The sequence below is a fragment of the Strix uralensis genome, chromosome 8, assembly GCF_047716275.1.
Source record: "Strix uralensis isolate ZFMK-TIS-50842 chromosome 8, bStrUra1, whole genome shotgun sequence".
Taxonomy (NCBI): domain Eukaryota; kingdom Metazoa; phylum Chordata; class Aves; order Strigiformes; family Strigidae; genus Strix; species Strix uralensis.
Window position 1 is genome coordinate 31,003,385 of NC_133979.1, and position 21,947 is coordinate 31,025,331.

Consider the following 21,947-nt stretch of genomic DNA (forward strand, 5'->3'; position numbering starts at 1 on the left):
CAAGACTTCACTCTCAAAAACTCATCTCTGAGTACAGCTAGATAGCACTTTGTGGCAAATTGTACTGGTATTTTGTCAGTAGGACTCTTACTATGGAATCACCAAATTAGAAGGAAATTTAGGTCTCTGCAAAAACAGCACCTCAGTAGTTGACACGTAGTTCACAAGGTTGCACAAATCGCATCCTCCAGTCATATCATGAAAAGCTCCCTAATGCTCCATAACAAATTGAAAATCTACTAATACAAGGCCAAAAGATACAGTGTGCTACAGGAAGAGAGCAACAGAGTTAAAGAGCCTTGCCAATCTCCTTCAGTCCCACAAGGACAGAGAACATATTGGGCAAAAGGCTGAAGATCCTAGGGAGCAAACCAGGCCATGCTGTTGAGTAAGGTAAGCAGAGAGACCATGTCAGTGTGACCAGGGTGGGAAGAAACTCCTTGGTGCTACCTCAGGCAGTCTGTGTGGCCCTCAGGGCACAAGGCAGACACACCAGGGCTTAAGGGGCCATTCTACAGCCTGTTTCCAGCAATGCCTGATCCCCAGCACGTCAAAGAAAGTCAGGGTGAACTTCAGTTATGAAACAAAGAAGCTGAGTAATGATGAAGGATGTTGCTTCAGAAAATCTTCAGGAAGCTGACAAAAGCCCCAAAACCAGAGAATTGATATGATATTAGTGCAGCCCAAAATGAGCAGAATGCCAGTCACCTTCCAGACCCTATGGTGATATCAACAGATAGTGCTTCCAGAATACATTCCCCTAGTGCAGATTTCTAACTACAGAATTTACACTTTTCATCATGATACCCATCTATAACTTTCCAAGCTCCATCTTAGATCAGTGCACTCTCTTCCTCTTTACCCCACAGGATGCCTACATTCTCCTTTTGGAAGGCTCTGCCTGAATTTGAGTATTAAGAGCATGTGAGCAGAATGTTGCCTGGAGCTTTGGACACACAGTTACCTGTGACTGGGCTAGATGTGTAGTCTAAACAGTCAGGGTAGCAAACGTGGAATTCTCCTTTGCCCAAAAAATTCAGAAACAGGGACAGGGAGATCAGAAGAACCTGTGGAGTTAGCAGAGAGCTGGGATTTTTAGAATTTGTTCCTTCCTCTGAAGATCCGTTTGTTAGGATGCGGTAGGGTGACTGACTGCTGCTATGAATTGATCTGTGAATGACTCCAGTCTGTTTAATAGTAGGAGATCAGAGTCTGACTATGGTTGAGAAAGCTTAGGTATTTTCTGTCTCCTTCGACAAAATAAAAATCTATCTTCTACCTGTTTCAGGCACTGAGACTTACTTTGCTTTCTCACATTGCAGGCTGGAAGTGGAACCCACCAGACCGGCCTTCCTTTGCTGAGACCCACCAGGCTTTTGAAACCATGTTCCATGACTCGAGCATCTCAGAGGGTGAGAGCCCCTGTTGCTTTATTTCTGAAACAGTACCGGAGGTTATCCCCATGTTATTGACGGGCCCTTAAGGCTCATCTGCTAGCAGTGGAGGTTGTGGTGAAGCTTCATCCCTTACTTAATTTCTTAAGCATAAGTGGGTAAAAACACTCAAATACCGAATAAACTTTAGACATATACCAGTGCAGGGGACAGTATAGTTTCATTTGTGCACTAAGATGCCAAAGAGTTAAAGAATATTGTCTCCTCTATTAGAGGAAGCCTCTTGTTTCCCAGACTGAAGACTAAGGAATAGTGAGTGATGCTGAGAGAGAAAGATGCATGCATATCACAGTCCCCTGCTGACTGCAGCATTTAGGTCATGAAATATTATTCTACCAGCCTTCATTTTTAAAAAGCGTGCCTTAATCTCTTAAGCTACTTAGCTACTTCTGGGAGTAAATCTTTGCAACTCAACTCTCAAATATAATCAACGAGGAGGTAAATACTGGTGAGAAGTGTGATACTAGACAGCAGACAAGCAGAAATGTCTGAGCATCTTCTAAATTTTTAAATTAAATGTGAAGCTGATCCATCCACTTCCCCACTACAGAAAAAACACACCAGATCAAATTCTACCAGGGAGCATCTATAATAGACACATCAAATGGCCCACACAGATGCCAACCTGGGTGTGGCCAGGAGATTGTGTGGGTTTTTTCTGTTTTTTTTTAGTCACATACCTTGTGTTGATGTTGGGAAGGAGACAGACAGTCTTCATTTCTAATAGGGAGGTGCAGTGCTTTGCCTCAAGCAAAGCAGCTTAGATCCAGATCCAGAGAGGTTACAACTTTTGGGGGATCCCAGGAGCATCAACAGGAGGCACCTTAATTAAAAACAGAGACAAATTCATTCAGTGCTGGCTTCGGCTCTTGAGCAACCCTTAACCCAGCAGAGAGCTACATTTGTGCTAGACCTCTTGTACAGATCCTACTACTGGGGTGTTTTTGCTGAATTTATAAAGATGTAAATGAGTTTGGAAGCATTATGAAAAACATCTTGCCTTGAATACCTCTAGACTTGAGCAAAAACTAAATCCATAAACTATGTATTTCTCAGTCCTGTATCTTTTCTTGCCAGTCTGGGTTTCCAGTAAAGTCCCAGATTTTCTTTCCCTCCTCCTCTGCTGGTCTCTGTTCCAACTATTACCACCCCCCCCTTTTTTTTTTTTTTTTTTTTTTTCCCTTACAGAGGTAGCAGAGGAGCTTGGAAGAACAGCCTCTTCCTCATCCATAGTTCCTTACTTGCCCCGGTTACCCATGCTTCCCTCCAAGACTAGAACACTGAAGAAACAGGCAGAGAACAAGGAGAACATTGAAGGCACACAAGATACTGTGGAGCACTCGGCTTCCAGCTCAGCACCAGGTATGGGCACTGGGAGAGTGGCAGCGAGGCCACATGTTCTGGGGTAGGCTTGCTACTGGTGGAAATTGTCAGAGAAATAGAAGAAAACAGAACAACGTGACATGGGAAGGTGCTTTGCACTGCTGTGTCATTAGAGCTGTTGGCCACCTCAGCAGCCCAATTATTTACTAGCAAATAGAAAACGCTGCAGCTTATTCAAATGTTCTTTTAGTAAATCTCATTGTATTTTTTTCTTTTAAACTTAGTTTTGCTGCTCTTTTTTAAATGACAACTTCAAGACTAAAGTTGACAGTGTGAGAGATTTTCTTTTATACTTGTGGTATTTGAGGAAGGAGGAAAAAAACTACTGGAAGAAAAGAGCAACTTCACTTTTTCCTGAACTCTCTCCTAAGTGGGCTCCTTGGTATAGACAACAGACAAGTCACGCATGCAGAAGTGGGAAAAAAAAAAAGTAAAAAAAAATCAAAATCACCAGCCTCGCACAAAACTGAAAGCACTAACTTCCTCTCTCAGCCTCTCTCTGCAGAACCTGGGCAGCTAAATACATCAGGCCCATAAAGCCCACTGCAGGATAGGGGGGTGGAAGTGGAAACTGATTTTGCAGATTCACGCTTGTTTCTTCTGTCTAGGTTTTATCAGAAGCACACAGCCAACAAGTGGGTCTCCCGCGCTGCCTCGCAAGCAGAGGGACAAGTCACCCAGCAGCCTGTTGGAGGATGCCAAAGAGACCACTTTCACCAGGGACAGAAAAGGTGGCTTCTTCAGCTCCTTTATGAAGAAGAGGAATGCTCCCACGCCTCCCAAGCGCAGCAGTTCCTTCCGGGAGATGGAGAATCAGCCCCATAAAAAATACGAGCTGACGGGTAACTTTTCATCTGTTGCTTCCTTGCAGCACGTGGACGGGTTCTCTTTTGCTCCCGCGCAGCAGGACGCAAGCCTGGCGCCACCCAAGTGCTATGGCGGGGGCTTTGTTCAGAGGACCTTCTACAACGACGATGGCACTGGTACCAGCAGTGGTGGGGGTGTAAGCACCAGTGGTGGGTGGTCGGGCATCACTGGTTTCTTTACACCACGCTTGATTAAAAAGACACTGGGTTTACGAGCAGGAAAACCCACTGGCAATGAAGAAGCTTCAAAGCCTTTTCCAAGGTCAAACTCTACATCTTCCATGTCCTCAGGGCTTCCAGAGCAGGATAGAATGGCAATGACCCTTCCCAGAAATTCCCAGAGGTCAAAAGTCCAGCTGGAACGGACAGTGTCCACCTCCTCTCAGCCCGATGAGAGCACGGGGAGGGCCAATGACCTGCTTCCCAAAAGGTTTGAAGAAGGCCCTGCTTTGACCAGAGAGAGACCAAAAGCAAAACTCTTGCCAAGGGGTGCCACAGCACTCCCTTTCCGAACGCCCTCCGGATCGGAAGAAAAGGAGGGTCCAGGGCTAGCAGCAGCTTCTAAGGGTAAAGAAAAAAACAGTGCCCAACGACAAGGGGCCCTTGAGGATGGCGAGAGACCGGGGTGGTCATCTCCAGTAAAGGCTGCAGCAATACTTCCAACCACTCATAACCACAAAGTGCCAGTCCTAATCTCACCCACTCTAAAACACACTCCAGCAGACGTGCAGCTCATTGGCACAGACTCTCAGGGTAATAAATTTAAGCTCTTATCTGAGCATCAGGTCACTTCTTCCGGCGACAGGGACCGGCCCAGACGGGTAAAACCAAAGTGTGCTCCACCTCCACCACCAGTGATAAGGCTCCTACAACAGCCAGCTGCCTGCTCAGATGCAGCAGAAGAGCTGAGCAACGTGGCGGGAGCGCAGCATGGACTGGATTCGAGCGAAGGGAGTAAGAAGGCAGCAGCAGCAGCACCTGTTGGTGGAAAATCTGGGAGGCCCGTGATGCCTCCACCTCAAGTGCCTCTGTCATCGTCTTCCACCTCCCCAGTGAAAATGGCCAACGGCACGGCTGGCGCAAAAGTAGCGCTAAGAAAGACCAAACAGGCAGCCGAGAAAATCTCCGCAGACAAAATCAGCAAGGAAGCACTGCTGGAGTGTGCAGATCTTCTCTCGAGTGCCATCGCCGAGCCGACACCAAACAGCCAGCTGGTGGACACAGGGCACCAGCTGTTGGATTACTGCTCAGGCTACGTGGACTGCATCCCGCATACACGCAACAAATTTGCCTTCCGGGAAGCCGTGAGCAAACTGGAACTCAGCCTGCAGGAACTGCAGGTGTCCTCGACAGCTGCTAGCGTCCCTGGGGCAAACCCCGTCCTTAATAACTTATTGTCATGTGTCCAAGAAATCAGCGATGTGGTGCAAAGGTAGCTACTGTCAATCTGGGTAAGAGAAATACACACGGGGAGGGGGGGGGGACTTTTTTTCTGTACTGATGCTTTCAAAAGGAAAGACTGATACTTGAGTATGTGAAGTACCTCAGATCACTGAGTTCTCCTCACGTTTACAGGTTCATCTCAAAAAATGGGGATGGAGAGGGTAGATTAAAGCTGTAAGGGGCAGAACATCAAGTATTTGTCCCTACCTAGTCAGGCTGATCTGCCTGGTATGGCAAGGGAAGGCAGTTCCTTGCTCCTCCCTTGGAGAGGCAGGAGAATCGATGGCAGGTTCTCGCTCTGGGAAGGATGGTTTGACATGTGATAGCTGGAGTACTGGAGTGGCTGCGGGCCACTGGGCCGTACAGATCCTCCCCTGTCTGCACTAACATGTGCATTGGTCTCCTGACAAGGCAAAGGAAAGGCACTGGGGTTCCTTTGGTACCAACGGCCGAGCAGTCTGAGCTGGAGTAGCTCTGAAGGGGGAGGCCGTGTGCGGTTGGGGGAAAGGTCTAATGCACTGACAGTATTCAGAGCTGCTGGAGGTGGATGCACTAGCCGAGATGGCTTACTTCCACGGCGCTGTTGCTGCTGTAACGAGAACTGCAAAATTAGTTAATATATGAAACTATCCCTTTTCCCTCTTGTCCACCTCATCTACCACATGTTCTCATCTTTGTTGTATCTGAAGCCTCAAGGATGCTGGGCAGACTTACCACTGGAACACCCCCTTCCCCACCACACAGCCTTCTCTCAGTTAATACCTATTTCTAGTGGTCTAGTACGGGTGCTGCTTGATGGTCACTTGTGAGTAGTTTGAGGCTCTTGCACAACTTGCCAGTGTTGTTATTGGGGTGAGTGGGTTTGTTTTGGTTTTTTTGTTTTTTAAGCTCTAGATTGTTTCTAACTTGTTACCAGGTTGACTCCCCAACTCAGTTTCATCACCTTGAGGACCCGTGGTAGGTAAGGCAGAGCCTCCACCACCCCTGGCTGTTCTCCACATTCCTTTAGCAGTCGCAGTGCTGTGGGGCCAGCTGGAGAGCCAGAAAGGACAGCCTGGCCTGCCCGCCACGCGCCCTCGCTGCTGCAGGGCTCCCTGGACCTGTCCCTACTCTTGGTATAACACCGACACTTCACACTGGCCACTTCCTGGGATTTGTTCTAGTGCTTACCAGTCTCGCAGGCTTTCAGCTTCTCTGCCTAGGTACGGCAGCACACAGGGGAACCACAGCCATCTTTTTTTATTTATTCCTGTGTTTTAAAGGCTAGACCAGAATCTTATGCTGTAGCGTAGGGAACACGCACATAAACGACACGCTCCTCTGAGGTGTGACAACAGATGTTACAGCTCTGCCTCGGAGGGCTCCCCCGAGGTTATGGTCTCTGATGCCTACTGACAATCCCAGAATGAAAGCAGTCCTGTGGTTGAAGTTGCCTCCCGTGGTCCTAGTGCTGTTTGTAGACTGTTGCAGCCTCAAAAAGCTGGTTTTCTGCGTATACGCACAACCCCCGAGATGTAAATGTACTGGCAAGTAGGAAGACCTCAACTAACTTAGTTTGCGAGAGGAAGAAAACAGGCCTGATACACCTGGCTCCAAATACACGTTACCCTGCATGCTGCTGCTCACTTCACACTGTTGGTGATGGTAGAAGATCTCGCTTGCTTTGCACCTTAAATCTTTTATTTTTGGCTAAAATGCTTTTTTAACTTGTTTTTAACGTGTGACTGTGCTGCTTTTAGTTTGAGCATTTAGAGTTGAGCTGGGGCACACGTGTGAATTTAGAAGATGGGCACTTCCATTTCAGTCTAGAAGCATGGCCCTGTTGGTGCTTGGAAGTAGGCTGGGCTGTCTCAGTGAGTGTCCCTGTTTTTTCCATGGAGCATAGCAAGACAGGGGCCTGAAAAATCTTTAGAAATGGTCTGGTGTCATCTGAGAATCCTCCTTTGATTGCTGGTCTGTGGTAAACAAAGTTGTGTCATGATGCATGAATGCACACCAGTGGAGCAGTATGCGAGGTGAAATGGACCATTTCAGCTTCACTGTCCAAGTGAGTGGAATGGCGGGGGGGGGGCGGAGGGAAGCAACCCCTCCACCCCAACTGACAGGCATTAAAGTGAATTAATTATTCCTGTGAGTCAGTTTTACTCCGGTAAGCTGGTACCTCAGTGGAGACAAATGAAAGTACAGCGTGGGTTACTCATCCTGACTTAGCCATACCAAGCCTAACCCACCAAAGCCTGTCCTCTAATTCTGCAGCAGGGTCTTCAGCTAGCCCAGGCTCTCCTGCAGCCCTCAGGGCAGCGGACCAGGGGAGGCTGGGCCGGGGCTCTTCCACAGCAACACCCAGCTGTAAGACAGAGTACCAAACCATTATCTTGTAGACTTTACTGAGGGCTTTTGTGGTTTACCTTATCTCTTTCAGTCATCTTTACTGAAGGTGTGCATCGCTGCACACCAAACTAACTGCCTTTGGAAAGGTGACCTGCAAAGGGAAGAAGGCTTGTGGTATTGCTTCACGTGGCCTTTCAAACAATCAGAAGGATTTAAAAGGTATGGGAGCTTTCTTCGGGGCAGAAGGGCAGGTCGTGGTTGCCCTGGCAGACAATCGCGTGGTTTCATCAATGTACTACTGCTCAGCCTAGGACAAACAAACTGAAGCTGAAGTGATTCTCAGGGGAAAGGTTCTTTAACCAGAAAATTTTAAGGCTGTTAGTCCAGTTCTGATGAATATTTTGAAAGAAGTTTTTTTTTTTTTTCCTGAATGCCAGTCTTCCAGAAAAGCTCCACCAAACGTGATAGAATAGCAAACAGTTCCTGGAATTTCAAACTACTAAAACTCCCCTCTTTCAGCTCTTTCTGAAGAAACTAACTGTGCCCCAACGAAGGCCTGGTTGCCCTCCACTGGTCATCCCCAGTTCCTTTCAGACCGCCTGGTTTCTCCCCCTCCACGGCAGAGGTGATGGGCAGTGGGCCGGGGCAGTACTGCAGCTGAAGGAGCTATCTGCTTTGACAGAGTCACGGAGTGGCTGAGGGTGGCACGGACCCTGGGAGGTCACCTGGCCCAGGCAGGGCCATCTAGAGCCACCCAGCCAGCTGTCTGACCATGGCCAGGCGGCTTTTGAGTATCTCCAAGGATGGAGACTCCACAGCCAATGTGAACAACACAGAAGCCTATTCAGTTCTGATCCCTCTTGTGGTGGAAAAACACGGAGCAGTGGAATTTGGGGATTTGCCTGCCACCACTCCTACGGAGAGTGTTTGCTCTGCTCTTACCTCTTGTCTTACATCAGGTAGGTAGATGGTGGCAGAAGTAGTGCTGATTCGACACTAAATTTTTTTTCCCCTAAATAGGAGGCTGCAGTATTGCTGCTGCTTCTGCTGCCCAACAGTGTTTTATTCCCAAACGGAAAGAAGGGAAAAAACTGGCAAGAGAGCAAAAGGATGATATATCTGGGAAAGCTGGTGCTGCTGTAAATTACCATTCAGTTGTTCTTCCTTCCACAGCTACTATCCTAAAATTGTTACTGTTCCTTCTCCCTTTTGCTGGGTTTGACTTTCTGTTCAGTCTTAAAGGTCTCTAGCAGCTTCTCTGCTTTCAGCCTTGCACAGTTTGTTCAAAGTAACATGGGGGTGGTGGGGCCCTGGTATTTGCCTCAATGAAGAGCACTTCTTGCTCCACTGTTCAGGGGATGAGACAAGGCATAAACTCCAGTTGCGTTTCTTTTCCTCACCCCATCAGGATGCAGTTGCAGCTGGGCTCTCTCACTTGCACTAGTATGGGCTAGAATTTCATAGAATCATAGACTGGTTTGGGTTGGAAGCAACCTTAAAGATCATCCAGTTCCACCCCCCCCCTCCCCCGGCTCCCCGCCATGGGCAGGGGCACGTTCCACTAGCCCAGGTTGCTCAAAGCCCTGTCCAACCTGGCCTTGAACCCTTCCAGGGAGGGGGCAGCCACAGCTTCTCTGGGACAACCTGTTCCAGTGTCTCACCACTCTCACAGTAAAGAATTTCTTCCTTATATCTAATACAAATCTACCCTCTTTCAGTTTAAAACCATTACCCCTTGTCCTATCACTTCGCTCGCTGATCAAGAGTCCCTCCCCACCTTTCCTGTAGCCCCCATTAGGTAGTGGAAGGCCGCTATAAGGTCTCCCCAGAGCCTTCTCTTCTCCAGGCTGGACAACCCCAACTCTCTCAGCCTGTCCTCACAGGGGAGGTGCTCCAGCCCCCTGAGCATCTTTGTGGCCTCCTCTGGACCTGCTTGAGCAGGTCCATGTCCTTATGTTGGTGCCTCCAGAGCTGGACACAGAACTTGGGGGTCTCACAAGAGTGGAGGGGGAGAATCCCCTCCCTCAACTTGCTGGCCACGCTTCTCTTGATGCAGCCCAGCATACAGTTGGCTTTCTGGGCTGCAGGTGCCCATTGCTGGCTCATAGTCAGTTTTCCATCCACTACTACCCCCAAGTCTTTCTCTGCAGGGCTGCTCTCAATCCACTCATCTCCCAGCCTGGATTTGTGCTTGGGATTGCCCCAACCCATGTGCAGGACCTTACACTTGGCCTTGTTGAACTTCATGAGATTTGCACGGACTCACCTCTCCAGCCTGTCCAGGTCCCTCTGGATGGCACATCCCTTGCCTCCAGTGTGTTGGCTGCACCACACAGCTTGGTGTTGTTGGTGAACTTGCTGAGGGTGCCTCGATCCCACTGTCCATGTCGCCAACAAAGATGTTAAACAGCACCAGTCCTGACCCCTGAGGATGCCACTCATCACTGCTTTCCACTTGGACATGGAGCCATTGACACAACTCTTTGAGTGCGACCATCCAGCCAGTCCCTTACCCACCGAGTGCTCCATCCGTTAAACCCGTGTCTCTCCCCTTTAGACAGCATCAAAAGCTTTGCACAAGTCCAGGTAGATATCAACAGTTGCTCTTCCCTTATCCACCAGTGCTGTAACCCCATCGTAGAAAGCTGCCAGATATGTCAGGCACTATTTAGTGAAGCCATGTTGGCTGTCACCAATCACCTCCTTATTTTCCACGTGCCCCAGCATACTTTCCAGGAGGATCCGTTCCATGATTTAAAGTAGTCTTTGCACCAGGGGATGGCATCACGTAGGGCCTGGTAATGCCAAGCACAAAGCACACACACCAGTGAGTTGACGGGGCACTTCTTCCTTCTAGCTACTGTGGGAACTGGCCGACTCAGAGGGGTGGTTCTCTCTTCTTCCTGCGCTGTACACCCTTTTTATCCCCAGAAGTGGTGCACTCGGCTGTCTCACTTCACTTTAATCGTATTCTTCATTAGCGTGGACAGAGGTGAAGCTGAGTTAAGAGTCTGGGTCTTGGGACTGCATCAAATTTAGCTGCTGGGAAAGCGGAATTGAACGGAGCAATGTTGCTGATGCGGACCACAGTGGGGAAGGGGGATTGTCTGTTCCCATCCTCCTCACACAGGCCATTTCTCCTGACCACCGCTGGCCTTGTGTCAGAGCGACAGTCACACTCACGCATGCTGACATCCCCTCACGTGTGCTTATGCAAGAGTTTTATGGCACACCGCGCTCTGCGGGCAGGGGGAATTAGACCCCCACAGCGTGGGGCAACAGCTGCACCAAAACTGCTGCACTAACAGAGCAGCCCCTCGCTAAAGGGCAGCAGGGGTGGGGGCAGGTAGGATGGGTAGAGAAATCCAGGCCCCACTGTCTGTAGTGCTTCCCTAAGGCAGGCTGCCCCAGGAGCTGAGCCACTCCCCATTTTGCTTCTCAGTGCTCTTGGGCATCAGGAGCTGTGACAAGCACTAATGAATCCAGATGATCTGCTTTGCAAACATAACAGGCTGCTGTCTTTTCTCTTTTAAAAAAACATTCAACCCAGCCCTGCTGCTAATCCGTAGCCGGCAGGAAAACCGAAGGGTAGCGACTACAGCGTGCTCAGGAACCTCCCGCTTCAGCGCGAGCGGCACCAGCTAGCACGGGCGGGCACTGGGGTTGCACTCCCCTTGCCTGGAGGGTAGAACAAATCCTTCAGCCTGTTCCCTGGTGGTAGGAAATAAGAGGTTATGGGACACCTGACTGACTGATTTATAATACCGAGACGATAAGAAATGTCTGTACCAAAGGGGGTCATTCTTCCAAATGTGGCTGTTGTGCACGGGAGGTAAAGCCCGATGGGCTCGGCACGCTGTTTGTATCCGTAGTGAACTCATTGAGGGCAGGAATGGATTAAAATGAAACACGTTCATCACCAATCACTCTACCAGTGTTGTCAACTGTTTTTGTTTTTAATTATTATTGTAATATATTTTGGTTGTTTTTCTAATTTAATTCTCTCACTATCGTCTGACTGTGAACTGCGAACAGTGTTAAACTTGATGTAAATAAGGCCCTTTGAAGGGCCTCTTTGCCTGTCGTTCCACAAAGTTTTGCCAATTTGCATTTTGTTTTAAATAAAGGTTGCAATATTTTATTGGCAAAAAACCACAAGTATATGCTGCCTTTTTTTCTTAAGGAATATTTGAAGCTGCTCTGTACTAACCTGAAGTTTGTTATTTTGCACAGAAAATACGAGATTATTATAAACCTGTTAAAAACAGAAATAATGCAATTCTGCCAGACTGCAAAGAAGAGCAGTAGTTTTATTTATGCCCTTAAAATCGAACTTGAGTGTTGCCATGGAGTGGTCAGAGGAGAGCGGTTCTTGCTGTGGGGGCTGCATCATCGAATGCTCTACTGAAACTTAATTCTGAAACATACACATGTGACCTGGCAGAGCACAGGGTCTTGCGTCATCAGTTTGACAGTTGCCCTCATTCCTAACACCACCACCTCCATCAGAAACACTGAGACCTGCTTAATGTGCCAACTTCATCCCAGCCTGGCGCCGGCGAAATGCCTGAAAAAGTGACTCCCTTCCACTCCCAGCAGTATCAGTCTAACCTGGACATCTGAAGATTCTGTTCTGTTTTAAAAAAATTATGGGTCATCCTGGCCTGTACAACCTTCTAAGCAACTAACCTTCAACTAACTAACAACTTCTGAACTTCCTGCCCAGGTTATGAAACGCAACCAAGTCGTGTCTGCCTGTGGGGCTGCGTCCTCCGTTCCCCGGGTGCGTCTCCCTCTGGTGTTTCCCAGGCTGAAGCTTCAGGCTGGACTCTTGTGATCAAGAGATTAACCATAAACCAAGTCTCAGAAGTGCCTGATAACACTGCAGGCTGGCACAGGCCCTAAGGTCCAACCTGGAGACAACCCGTAAGTTTAAACTACCTTTGCAGCAGCTGAGCAGTAAGAAAGCAGCTGGCTCGGCTTCCTGCCTTGGACTGTGAAGCCTCCTTAGATAACGGAGCCAGCGTGCCCAGAGGGAAACACGGACTCAAAGTCTGCGGAACGCCTAAGTGTGTCTGGTCAATCTTTTCCCCGAGGTTGTGCTGCTCATCACTGGCACCGCAGAGAGGTTCAAAGCTTAAAATAGATCCAAGGTCCGCACACGCGGTGTGCAGGGAGCTAAGCCCTGTCCTTGGCATGTGCTGTTTCACCTCATCGCCCCAGCACCGCTGTGTTGGAAGGGAGTTTTGACCTCGAGGTCGCAAAGTGATTCCAGTAACACTGTTGAAATTTTTTGGTCCTGCTGTAACATACTTATCACCTGGCAAGTACCCAGACAGCAAACAGCCCCTCAGTGTAGTAATGCTGATACCAGCCAAACAAACACAGCATGCAACATACTGAAAAAAGAACAAAAAAAAAAAAGCCAAGCTTGCTGCATCCCTGAAAACCTGAATGCAATCGCAGCCTGTTCCTTCAGCCACCATCCTCCTCAACCACCCTTTGCTCTTGAAAGGGGAACTAGTATCCCCTTTTTCATTTTTGTGCTGGTTTTGGCTGGAATAGAGTTAATTTTCTTCATAGTAGCGAGTACAGGGCTGTGTGTTGGATTTGTGCTGGAAACAGTGTTGATAACACAGGGATGTTTTTGTTATTGCTGAGCAGTGCTTACACAGAGTCAAGGCCTCTTCTGCCTCTCACCACCCCACCAGCGAGCAGGCTGGGGGTGCACAAGAAGTCGGGAGGGGACAGAGCTGGGACAGCTGACCCCAACTGACCCCAGGGATATCCCACACCATACGGCTTCATGTTCAGCGTATACAGCTGGGGGAAGGAGGAGGAAGAGAGGGGATGTTCGGAGTGATGGTGTTTGTCTTCCCAAGTCACCGTTACACCTGATGTGTCCACTTCCTGGACTTGGCTGAGCACCTGCCTGCCCATGGGAAGGGGTGAATGGATGCCTTGTCTTGCTTTGCTTGCACACGCAGCTTTTGCTTTACCTATTAAACTGTCTTGATCTCAACCCGTGAGTTTTCTCACCTCTACTCCTCTCATTCTCTCCCCCATCCCACTGCGGGGGGTGAGTGAGCAGCTGCCTGGGGCTTAGTTGCCAGCTGGGGTTAAACCACAACAATTTTGCAGTGAAGCAAATGCGCTCTTCACCCAACTGCTTCAAAAAATAATTTCGGTAGAAGTTCATCTTATCCCCACAGCTGCTTCCATACAACGAAAGACTCCAATGAGAGAGGGACGCTCCAAAGCAAGAGGCTATGGATTTGACATCTCCAGAGGAGATTATTCAGTCATTTTCTCTATGCGAGGGTCTCCCTGCACAAACTGTGATCCTGGCACAGGTGTCCCTGAGCAGCAGACACCTTGTGAATGCAGGAGAGCAACAGAGAAAAAAAAAAAAAAAAACTCAGCTCCAGCAAAACAGTTCTTTGCAATCTTGTGAAGTGACAGAGAAAACTGGGGACAGGGATGAGGATGTGGCTTCTGCTGGACTGTTTCAACAGGAGCAGCCTGTTCCAGGCCTTCCTTCATTACATGGTAACAAACCAAGGGCTTGGACGTCCCCACTCACATGAAACAAAGCTCCTGTCAGCACAACCAAATCACTACTTCAGGCTACTACCTGCTAAAAGAAGGGACTTAAAGACCAGACAGACTTCAAAGGCAGCCAAGCGCAGGCTGTCCCTGTGTTCCAGGAGTTAAGGCTGGGCGGGATGCGCCTCCTCCCCTGCAAACTGCCCTCGGAGTGACAAGGGGTTAAGTCTCTGTCCCTGGGCAAGCACAGGGCTGGGTAACCTGCCTGACCTTGTGCAGGAGAGCAGCTCCTGGTGTGTAGAACCACCTTCACCACTGGTGTAGTCCCACCTGCTGTTCAAGGAAGGAAGTAATTGATGCGCTGGGATACAGATTTGCAGCCTTGTGCAGAGAAGAGTTTCTCCTCTTTGGGGACAAACACCATCATCCTGGCCACCTCATCGAGGGCTGCCTCGGTGTACGGGAGTCCCTGGGCCAGGAAAGCATCCCGCGCGCAGAGCTTCACGTGGTGGTACTCCAGGGGCAGGAACGGCACGAAGAAATCAATGAGGTTCTCTTTGAGGAGGAGGCTGCAGGCGTAACCACTCTCTGTAGCAAAACGCAAGACAAGACAAACTTCAAGAAGCTTCACCTGAGAGCTGTCATCCCTCTGCGTACGCGGTGGGAGACGGACACCCCTTCGTAAGGAGCTGGCCAGCGCTCAGGCTGAACACAGACCGTCACTGCGGCTCGCCCACCTCGGGCCAAGAGAAGCCTGAACCCCCAGAGAAGCCTTGACACCTCCCTACGGTGTTAGGCTGCCTCTCGCCACCTGGCCGTTTTCAGGGCTGAAGGGGGCAAGGAGGACTCACCGCTCCCTCCTCGTGCCTCGCTGCTGCAGCGGTGCTGTGCTCGTGGGGGCGAAGGAAGGGACTCACGTTACAAATAACCCCAGGGTGGGGTTGGAATAAAGGCTTGTTCCACAGAACACACATTTGTGCAGCACGAGGTGGATGGGACGCCTGCGTAAGCGAGGCCCCGAGCCGGCGCAGAGGGGCAGGTTTGCGGGCAGCCTGCCCACAGCATCCCGCGAGCGAGCCCGGCTCTTACCTTCAGGCTCCTGCAGCTCCAGGCGCAGCCGCTGCTCCAGGAACTCCATGGAGATCTCCTCCCGCGCCCGGCCAGCTCGCCAGAAGTCCAGGGCTACCTCATTGATGGTGTTGCCGCCGAGATTGCTGTGGACACAGAAGGGAAGTCATTCAACCGTGTCCCCAGAGATGAACTGCCAGCAGCCTCCTCTACAGACAGGCCTCAGCAACTCTGTTAGCAATGAAGGATTCGCTGTGTAGGATCAGCATCTGAAATACTAGCACATGGATGAACCAGCTTTCTTCCCGAGGAGCTCCTTTCTATAGGCATCTACACAGCTACCTTCCATCCTGCCAGCTCAGACCCTGGGGCAGCTGCTTCCTCTCCCAGGGTGAGACCAGGAGCCAGCAGAATCCTCCCCCTCCGTCAGACCCCTGTCCTGGCTGGGATGCCATCGACCTCGCAGGTGACGCTTGGCTCCGCACCAAACTCTCAACAAGCCACCACTGGAAGTCCAAGTCAAAGGGCAGAGCATGTGGCAGGAGTCCCACTAGAAGTAAAGGTCCAGGGCAGGGACTCAGGGGGCAGCCCGGGACCTGGCAAAGCATCCCCCAGCCGAGGGACAAAGCAGGACAGTTCCCACGTGAGGAGGCCTCTGCGCACCCGCTGTGGGGGCAGCTACGGGATGGGGGATGCGAGATCCTGACAGTCCCTGAGGGTCCCAGGGCAGCCCCTCACCTTGGGAAGCAGTTCAAGGCCAGGCAGCCCCCGAGCGCTGGCGAGGGGTTGGCTACAGCCTCAGACAACAGCCCCCAGCCCCGAGTGCCCCACCACCAGTGAACTGGCAAGACTGGGAACCAGCTGGCTACAGAGGTGGCAGAGGGGGAGGCGGAGAGGCACTGGGAGACACAGATCTCACACCCATCTTTCCTCTTGTGTCAGAGGCTCTGGACCCATTCCCCAAATGGAGGGGAGGCAAAATTAAAAAGCCATCACTGTTTCCCACCCCCCACCACCACCTTGTTAGGAGGGAAACAGCTCGTACCGATTCTGCTCCCACCCAGACCACGGGAGGAGCAGCTCCTTTTCACTGAGGACAGGCAGCCAGTTCCACCCCAAACCTGGCCAAAGCTGCAGCACCAGGCCAGCGTCCAAGGGAGTCCTGGGGCAGAGCCAGCTCTCCTCCAATACATCTGTGTCACAGTGCCACCGCGTGTGATGGAACCCCCCCCGATTACACACCGCTGCAGTTCAAGGCACCCTGCTCCCCTCTGCTTGGTGGCACAAAGGGGCTGACGTGTCCCCCCGCACCCGCAGGGCTTGCCAGGTAGGACAGGAGGTCAGCTCAGCGCAGCCAGCAGCACATCCACCCTGCCCTGAGCAACAAGGGAGGATCTGCTGCCTTCCCCACGGCTCCTGCCAGGGGCCCACGCAGGACAGAAACGTGGTCAGCTCCACCAGTACTGGGCACATACACAGGTTCTCCCCATGGGAAGAGAGAGAAACTTCCCCGGGGAACCACCATGCTTGGAGGTCAGAACACTTGCCTGGATGGTGGGAGATGGAAGCTCTGCCCACTCCCAGCCTGGGGGAACCTCTTGCCAGAGCCAAGCTGAAGGCTGTAACTCCTAAACTGAAGGGGGCCCAAGATGCTTGTTGCTTCTTGGCACATCTCACTGGCTACTTGAGGCACGCGCCTACCTCACATCTCGGTTTTGAGATGTCCCGCTTCTCCCTCCAGATGCATCCCACCTAGGCTCGGCTCAGGGACAGCACTGGGGCGTGCACATGCCGAGTCCTTTCTCCCTTTGGGTGGGAAAGGAACCAACTAAACCACAGGCTGAGCTGATGCCAGGATCAGCCCTCACAGCCGTGCAGGCCGATGGCAGCTCTGCCTGCAGCCACGGCCAGGCAGTGGGAACTGCCCACCTCCCACTCCCAACTAACAGTGCCACGTTGCACAAGAGCTTCCCACCAAGACCCACAGCCCCAGCTTTGCTCCCTGGAGTACAGGATCTCCCTGCTCAGCTGTGCAGGGTGACACCACGCTAGCTCTGACCCTCACTGGTTCCTTGTCTCAAAGCCTAGACTCAGGTGTCCCAGCTAATCACAGAATCATCTTGGTTGGAAAAGCCCTTGAAGCTCCTCCAGTCCAACCCTTAACCTCACACTGACCATTCCCAACTCCACCAGATCCCTCAGCGCTGGGTGAACCCGACTCTTCAACCCCTCCAGGGATGGGGACTCCCCCCCTGCCCCGGGCAGCCCATTCCAACGCCCAACAACCCCTTCTGGAAAGAAATACTTCCTAAGAGCCAGTCTAAGCTGGACCTCAGCTCCTCCTGCAAATGCCCCATAGCCAGGGAGGATGCTAGCATCAGAAAGTAAAACTGACCATGGAGGCAAGCACTTCTTGGAGGAACTGGACATCTCCTTCCCCTCTCCTGCAGCCTGAGCTCCTCATATCACACAGCTCAGGGGATAAATTCCATCGCTTGGTTCCTCACCATCCCCTTGGAGACCCAGAAATCACCTGAGGAATAGGAAGATGGATCTCTGGTAATCCACCTGGCCCTTGCTGTCATAGCGAGCCATGAAGGGCTTGATGGCATCCAGGAGGCCGAAATGAAGCTTCTCTGCCTCATCGAAGATGAACAGGGACTGCCTGCAGAGCTGCACAGTCTCGCTTATCTGCTTCTTCAGCTGAGCCTGCAGAGCAGCAGGGAGGAGCGTGAGAAGCCCAGCAGCAGTCATTGCCACCAGATCACCGTGCAAGGGGCTAAGCCTGGATGCTGTGGGTTAACCCTGGCTAAGCTAAGCACCACACAGCTGCTGCCTCACTCCCTCCCACCCAGCAGGACCAGGAAGAGGATAGGAAGAGCAGAAGCAAGAAAATGAGTCAAGATAAAGGTCGTTCAAAAAGTGAAGGAAAGAGGAAGAAGAAAGAAAGAAATCAAAGCAAGTGATGCAAAGGCAACCACTCACACCTACCACAAATAGACTGATGCCCAGCCAGTCTCTGAACAACGGCTTCCTACCCCAAAACCCCTCAGTTTTTATTGCTGAGCACAACAGTAAATGGCACAGAGTATCCCTTTGGTCAGTCAGGATCAGCTGTGTGGTGTGTCCCCTCCCAACTTCTTGTGCACCCCCAGCCTCCTGACTGCGGGGGCAGAGTGGGAGAAGGAAAAGGCCTTGAGGCTGTGTGAGCGCTGCTCAGCAGCAGCCAAACCACCGGTGTGTTATTAACACTGTTTTACTCACAAATCCAAAACACAGCACCGGATGGGCTGCTGTGAAGAAAATGAACTCCCCCCCAGCCAGACCCAGCACACTGGACCATCCCCACGGCAACACCACGCTGCGGGCTCTCACCTTGTACGAGTCCACGTACTTGTGATGGGGGAAGTGGAGGAGCGAGATGAACACCCTGACACACTCGCTCTTCAGCCCGTCCCGGTACAGGTGACTGGCCACCATCCGAGCCACAAAGTTCTTGCCTGTGCCAGACCAGCCGTGGAAGGAGAGGACCAGAGCCTTCTCTGGCCGTGGGCTCTGCAGGAATCTTTGCACCGCCTGGACGACGACTTCTTTGGCCAAGTGCTGCCCGTGGAGCTGCCCGTTGAGGTCTGCTTCTAGCCCTGCAGGAAAGAGAGGGCAAGAGCTCAGCCTTAACTTGCAAGCCCAGCTGCTGCTGCGAGTGGAAATAAGAGGAGAAAATGTGGCAGAGCTCTAAGGCCCACAGCCCTGCTGGTGGGGCTGCCTGTCTGAGGAGAGTCTGAAGTGGCATTAAAGCCACAGGGTTAATGAGGCAGCTGCCTGCACCCTGCCTGCACCAGCCATGACTGCAAACAGACACAGATCTTCTGCTGACTCCTTTTTTCCTTTGGGAAGTGGAGGAGGTGTTTGATGACTGCAGAGAGCACTGGAGCCCTAATGCCCTCATGAGCTCCCAGCAGAGGGAACGGGTACCAGGGGGCTCAGGGACAGCAAAATGCAACACTTGTGCGGGGCTTACACACAGCTCTGGGTGTTCCCTCCTGACCCGGGGCTGGGTAGGGGGCCGGTTTGGATCCCACTCCATATGCCTGGGAGCTACTGGATGAAGGCAGGGTTCGGGGCAAACGGGAGCAGATACACCGTACAGCAAGGAACAAACTCTCCTGCAGTCTCAGAACTACAAATGAATAATGGGAAACAGGACTTAGCTCGGCCCCTCACCCTCCCACCAGCTCAGCACCCTGACTAGGAGTGCCCTTTATTTGCATCACTTACCAAATTATACTTTTTTTTAAAAGGAAAAAAAACCCACAAACAACAAAAGAGACAACAGGGAGAGGCAGCAGAGACAGGCATTGCTTAGGGTCTCCCAAGCCCAGCCCAGCACCTACCTGTGAGATTGTTGACGATCCTGCAGTCTCCTGTCTTGCAGCACTTGCCGAAGCTGCAGTACCATGCAGAGAGGATCTCCAGGTAATCCTGGCCCACCAGAGGCAAGCTCCAGCCTGGAAAATGCAGTGGTCTGAGCACAGACATGCCAGCAAGTGTCCTCTTTGCATTCTGCGCAGCCGCCCAGCTAAGGCCTGTTAATGTCCCCTCGTGGCAGGTGCGGGGACTCAGACCCTGCCCCGCCAGGCAGCTCGGGCTGTGGGGAGGGGGAACAAGCGCCTGTCGGGGAGCAGCTGGCTCAGGTACCCGGTGCCAGCATGTCCCCTCACCACACCCGTGTCTGTGGCAACCCCAGGTACGGCGAGGAGGAGGGAGATGCCCTGGGCAGTGACCGTGGGGGAGGGAGGGACAGCACCCCCAGCGGCTGGGGGCACAGGGGCAGGATGTTTGGACCTGCTGCTGTTCTGGGCCATGGGAGAGGGAGAGGAAGGAGGAAGGTGCCTACCTGGGCTGGGGCTGGACTGTTCTTCCTCCTCCTCGCAGTGCTCCTGCCACACCTTGCACGCCAGGTACTGCCAATACTGCTTGGAGAGAGCACCCACAGCTCCCAGGTGCTTCTTCACGGCTTCGTACCTCGCCCTGCCCCACGGTCCCCCCTCCGCCACGGGGCCCTGCTCCTCTTCCCAGGGCCCCCTCGTCGCCGTCCCTCGGCTCCCCAGGCCCCCCGGCAGCAGCAGGAGGAGGCCGCAGGCCAGCCCCAGGCGGGCCGGGAGCCTGCCCTGGCCCATGGCGGAGGGCTGGCAGCAACTCCGGCCCCGGCTCTGCTGGGTGGCCGCAGGCTCCCGGCCTCCCTTAAACCGCCCGAGCCGTGATCTCACTTCCTGGCCGCCTGCAATTGGAGCTGCTGGGGAGAGCTGCGGGCCGGGGTCACCGCCACACGCCAGACAGGGCCCCGGCCCGCCAGCAGACCCCGCCGGGCTCGGCCCCGTTCCTCAAGGGAGGCACCGGGCACCGCCCGTCTCTGTTCCGCACAGAGCTTGGACCTCGTCCTCTCCCCAGGCGAGCGGCTTGCTTTTCCAGCTGGGCTGGAGAGATGCCCAAGGCAGCTCCCCGGCACCACTACCAGCTTTAGACGGACTCTTAGGAAGTATTTCTTTCCAGAAGGGGTTGTTGGGCGTTGGAATGGGCTGCCCAGGGCAGGGGGGGAGTCCCCATCCCTGGAGGGGTTGAAGAGTCGGGCTGACCCAGCGCTGAGGGATCTGGTGGAGTTGGGAACGGTCAGGGTGAGGTTAAGGGTTGGACTGGAGGAGCTTCAAGGGCTTTTCCAACCCAGCTGATGCTGTGCTCCCGCAGAACCGCAGCCCCCCTCCAGCCTCCGCACCCGCAACAAATGCCTGGGGAAGGCAAATCATCTGGTTTTTAAGTAGCCCAGTGGCTCAGCTGAAGTTTTGCTGCCACAAATGCGAGAGGCATTGGCAGTCGTTGTTCATCAGGGTCATTTCCAAGGGGACACAAAAATATTAGGCACAAACAGGGGAGCAGGAGGCAGCGGACGAGCCGGAGCGTGGCGCAGGCAGCTGTGCTGTGCAGGGTACTTGCTGCCTGCTGTGCTGCGAGTTCAGCTTCGCAATTAGATCAAAGCTCTGGGACAAACGGTTTTCTTGCTGGCTCTGGGATGGGCTTGCTGTGTGACACTGGGTGTGTGTCATTCCTTGTCAACCCCAAGATGTGCTGCTGTTTACTTTTAGGTCAGTGCATCTTCATACACCATCCAAACACTAAGAGAGGTAGGGTGGGCTCCACTCAAGCAGCCAGGAAAAAAATAGATCAGCACAAAACCACCACAAGATCACATACGTGAACTGGGGTACAACTCGTTACCACCCCATGCTCACCATCAACGACCAGTTTAGCTACCCTCCTGTTGGCTGTAAAGCCCCTCCTGCACAGGGAAGCAGCAAGTGCAGTCATTAGGGCTGGCTGCCCGGGCTTTGGCAGGAGATTCTAGGATCCCATGCAAAGCCTGGCTTTGGTTTTGGAAATATGAACACACAGACTCAGCTGCGGGGGAGGAGATGAAAAGTGGATAAGCCCCATATAACTTGCATTTTACTTTAAGCTGTACCCACGGCTGGCATACTGTAAGAGACTAACACCTCTACAAGTTACAGAGCATCAGGACAAGTCCACCCACGACTTATCCTAACCGAGACGAGGCCAAGATGCTTTGGACATGGAAAGAATTTCAAGGTTATCCCACGTGTTCAGAAAAAACAAAAATAAGAAGGATACTAAATGCAGTTCATCCGGCCTGGCAATTCACTGGTTCAGGTGGACGGGGAGTGGGATCCAGCACTACCATGCATGGAGTGGAGCCTACCACCATCTACAGGTGGCTACAAATACTACACATCGGCATTAAAGATGCATAGTTGCCCCTTCCACTTCAAAAATAGTGATGCTAAAA

At 52.1% G+C, this 21,947-nt stretch overlaps 2 protein-coding genes across 3 annotated transcripts in view; one reads left to right on the top strand and one right to left on the bottom strand.

Moving 5' to 3' along the window:
* Positions 1–11,635, top strand: part of ABL2 (ABL proto-oncogene 2, non-receptor tyrosine kinase) — a 51,579-nt gene extending 39,944 nt beyond the window's left edge. The window contains exons 9-11 of the mRNA XM_074876980.1: positions 1,323–1,412; positions 2,643–2,816; positions 3,446–11,635. Coding sequence (XP_074733081.1) covers positions 1,323–1,412; positions 2,643–2,816; positions 3,446–5,139 — 1,958 coding nt within the window. The 3' untranslated portion in view covers positions 5,140–11,635. The remainder of the gene's footprint in view (positions 1–1,322; positions 1,413–2,642; positions 2,817–3,445) is intronic.
* On the bottom strand, positions 1,951–20,268 carry TOR3A (torsin family 3 member A). Of its 2 annotated transcripts, XR_012629912.1 has the most exons (7): positions 19,986–20,268; positions 19,483–19,596; positions 18,467–18,732; positions 17,625–17,800; positions 15,113–15,237; positions 14,294–14,611; positions 1,951–2,277 (listed from the first exon to the last, which is right to left on the bottom strand). XR_012629912.1 is itself a non-coding variant. In XM_074876981.1 (6 exons), exons 1-6 carry the CDS (start codon positions 20,266–20,268, stop codon positions 14,361–14,363), a joined length of 1,215 nt encoding a protein of 404 aa, XP_074733082.1. In that variant the 3' UTR covers positions 11,768–14,360. The 2 variants fall into 2 exon arrangements, 1 of the variants encoding a protein (XP_074733082.1); XM_074876981.1 differs by lacking the exon at positions 1,951–2,277 and having other exon boundaries at positions 11,768–14,611.
* Between the last annotated feature and the right edge of the window lie 1,679 nt (positions 20,269–21,947).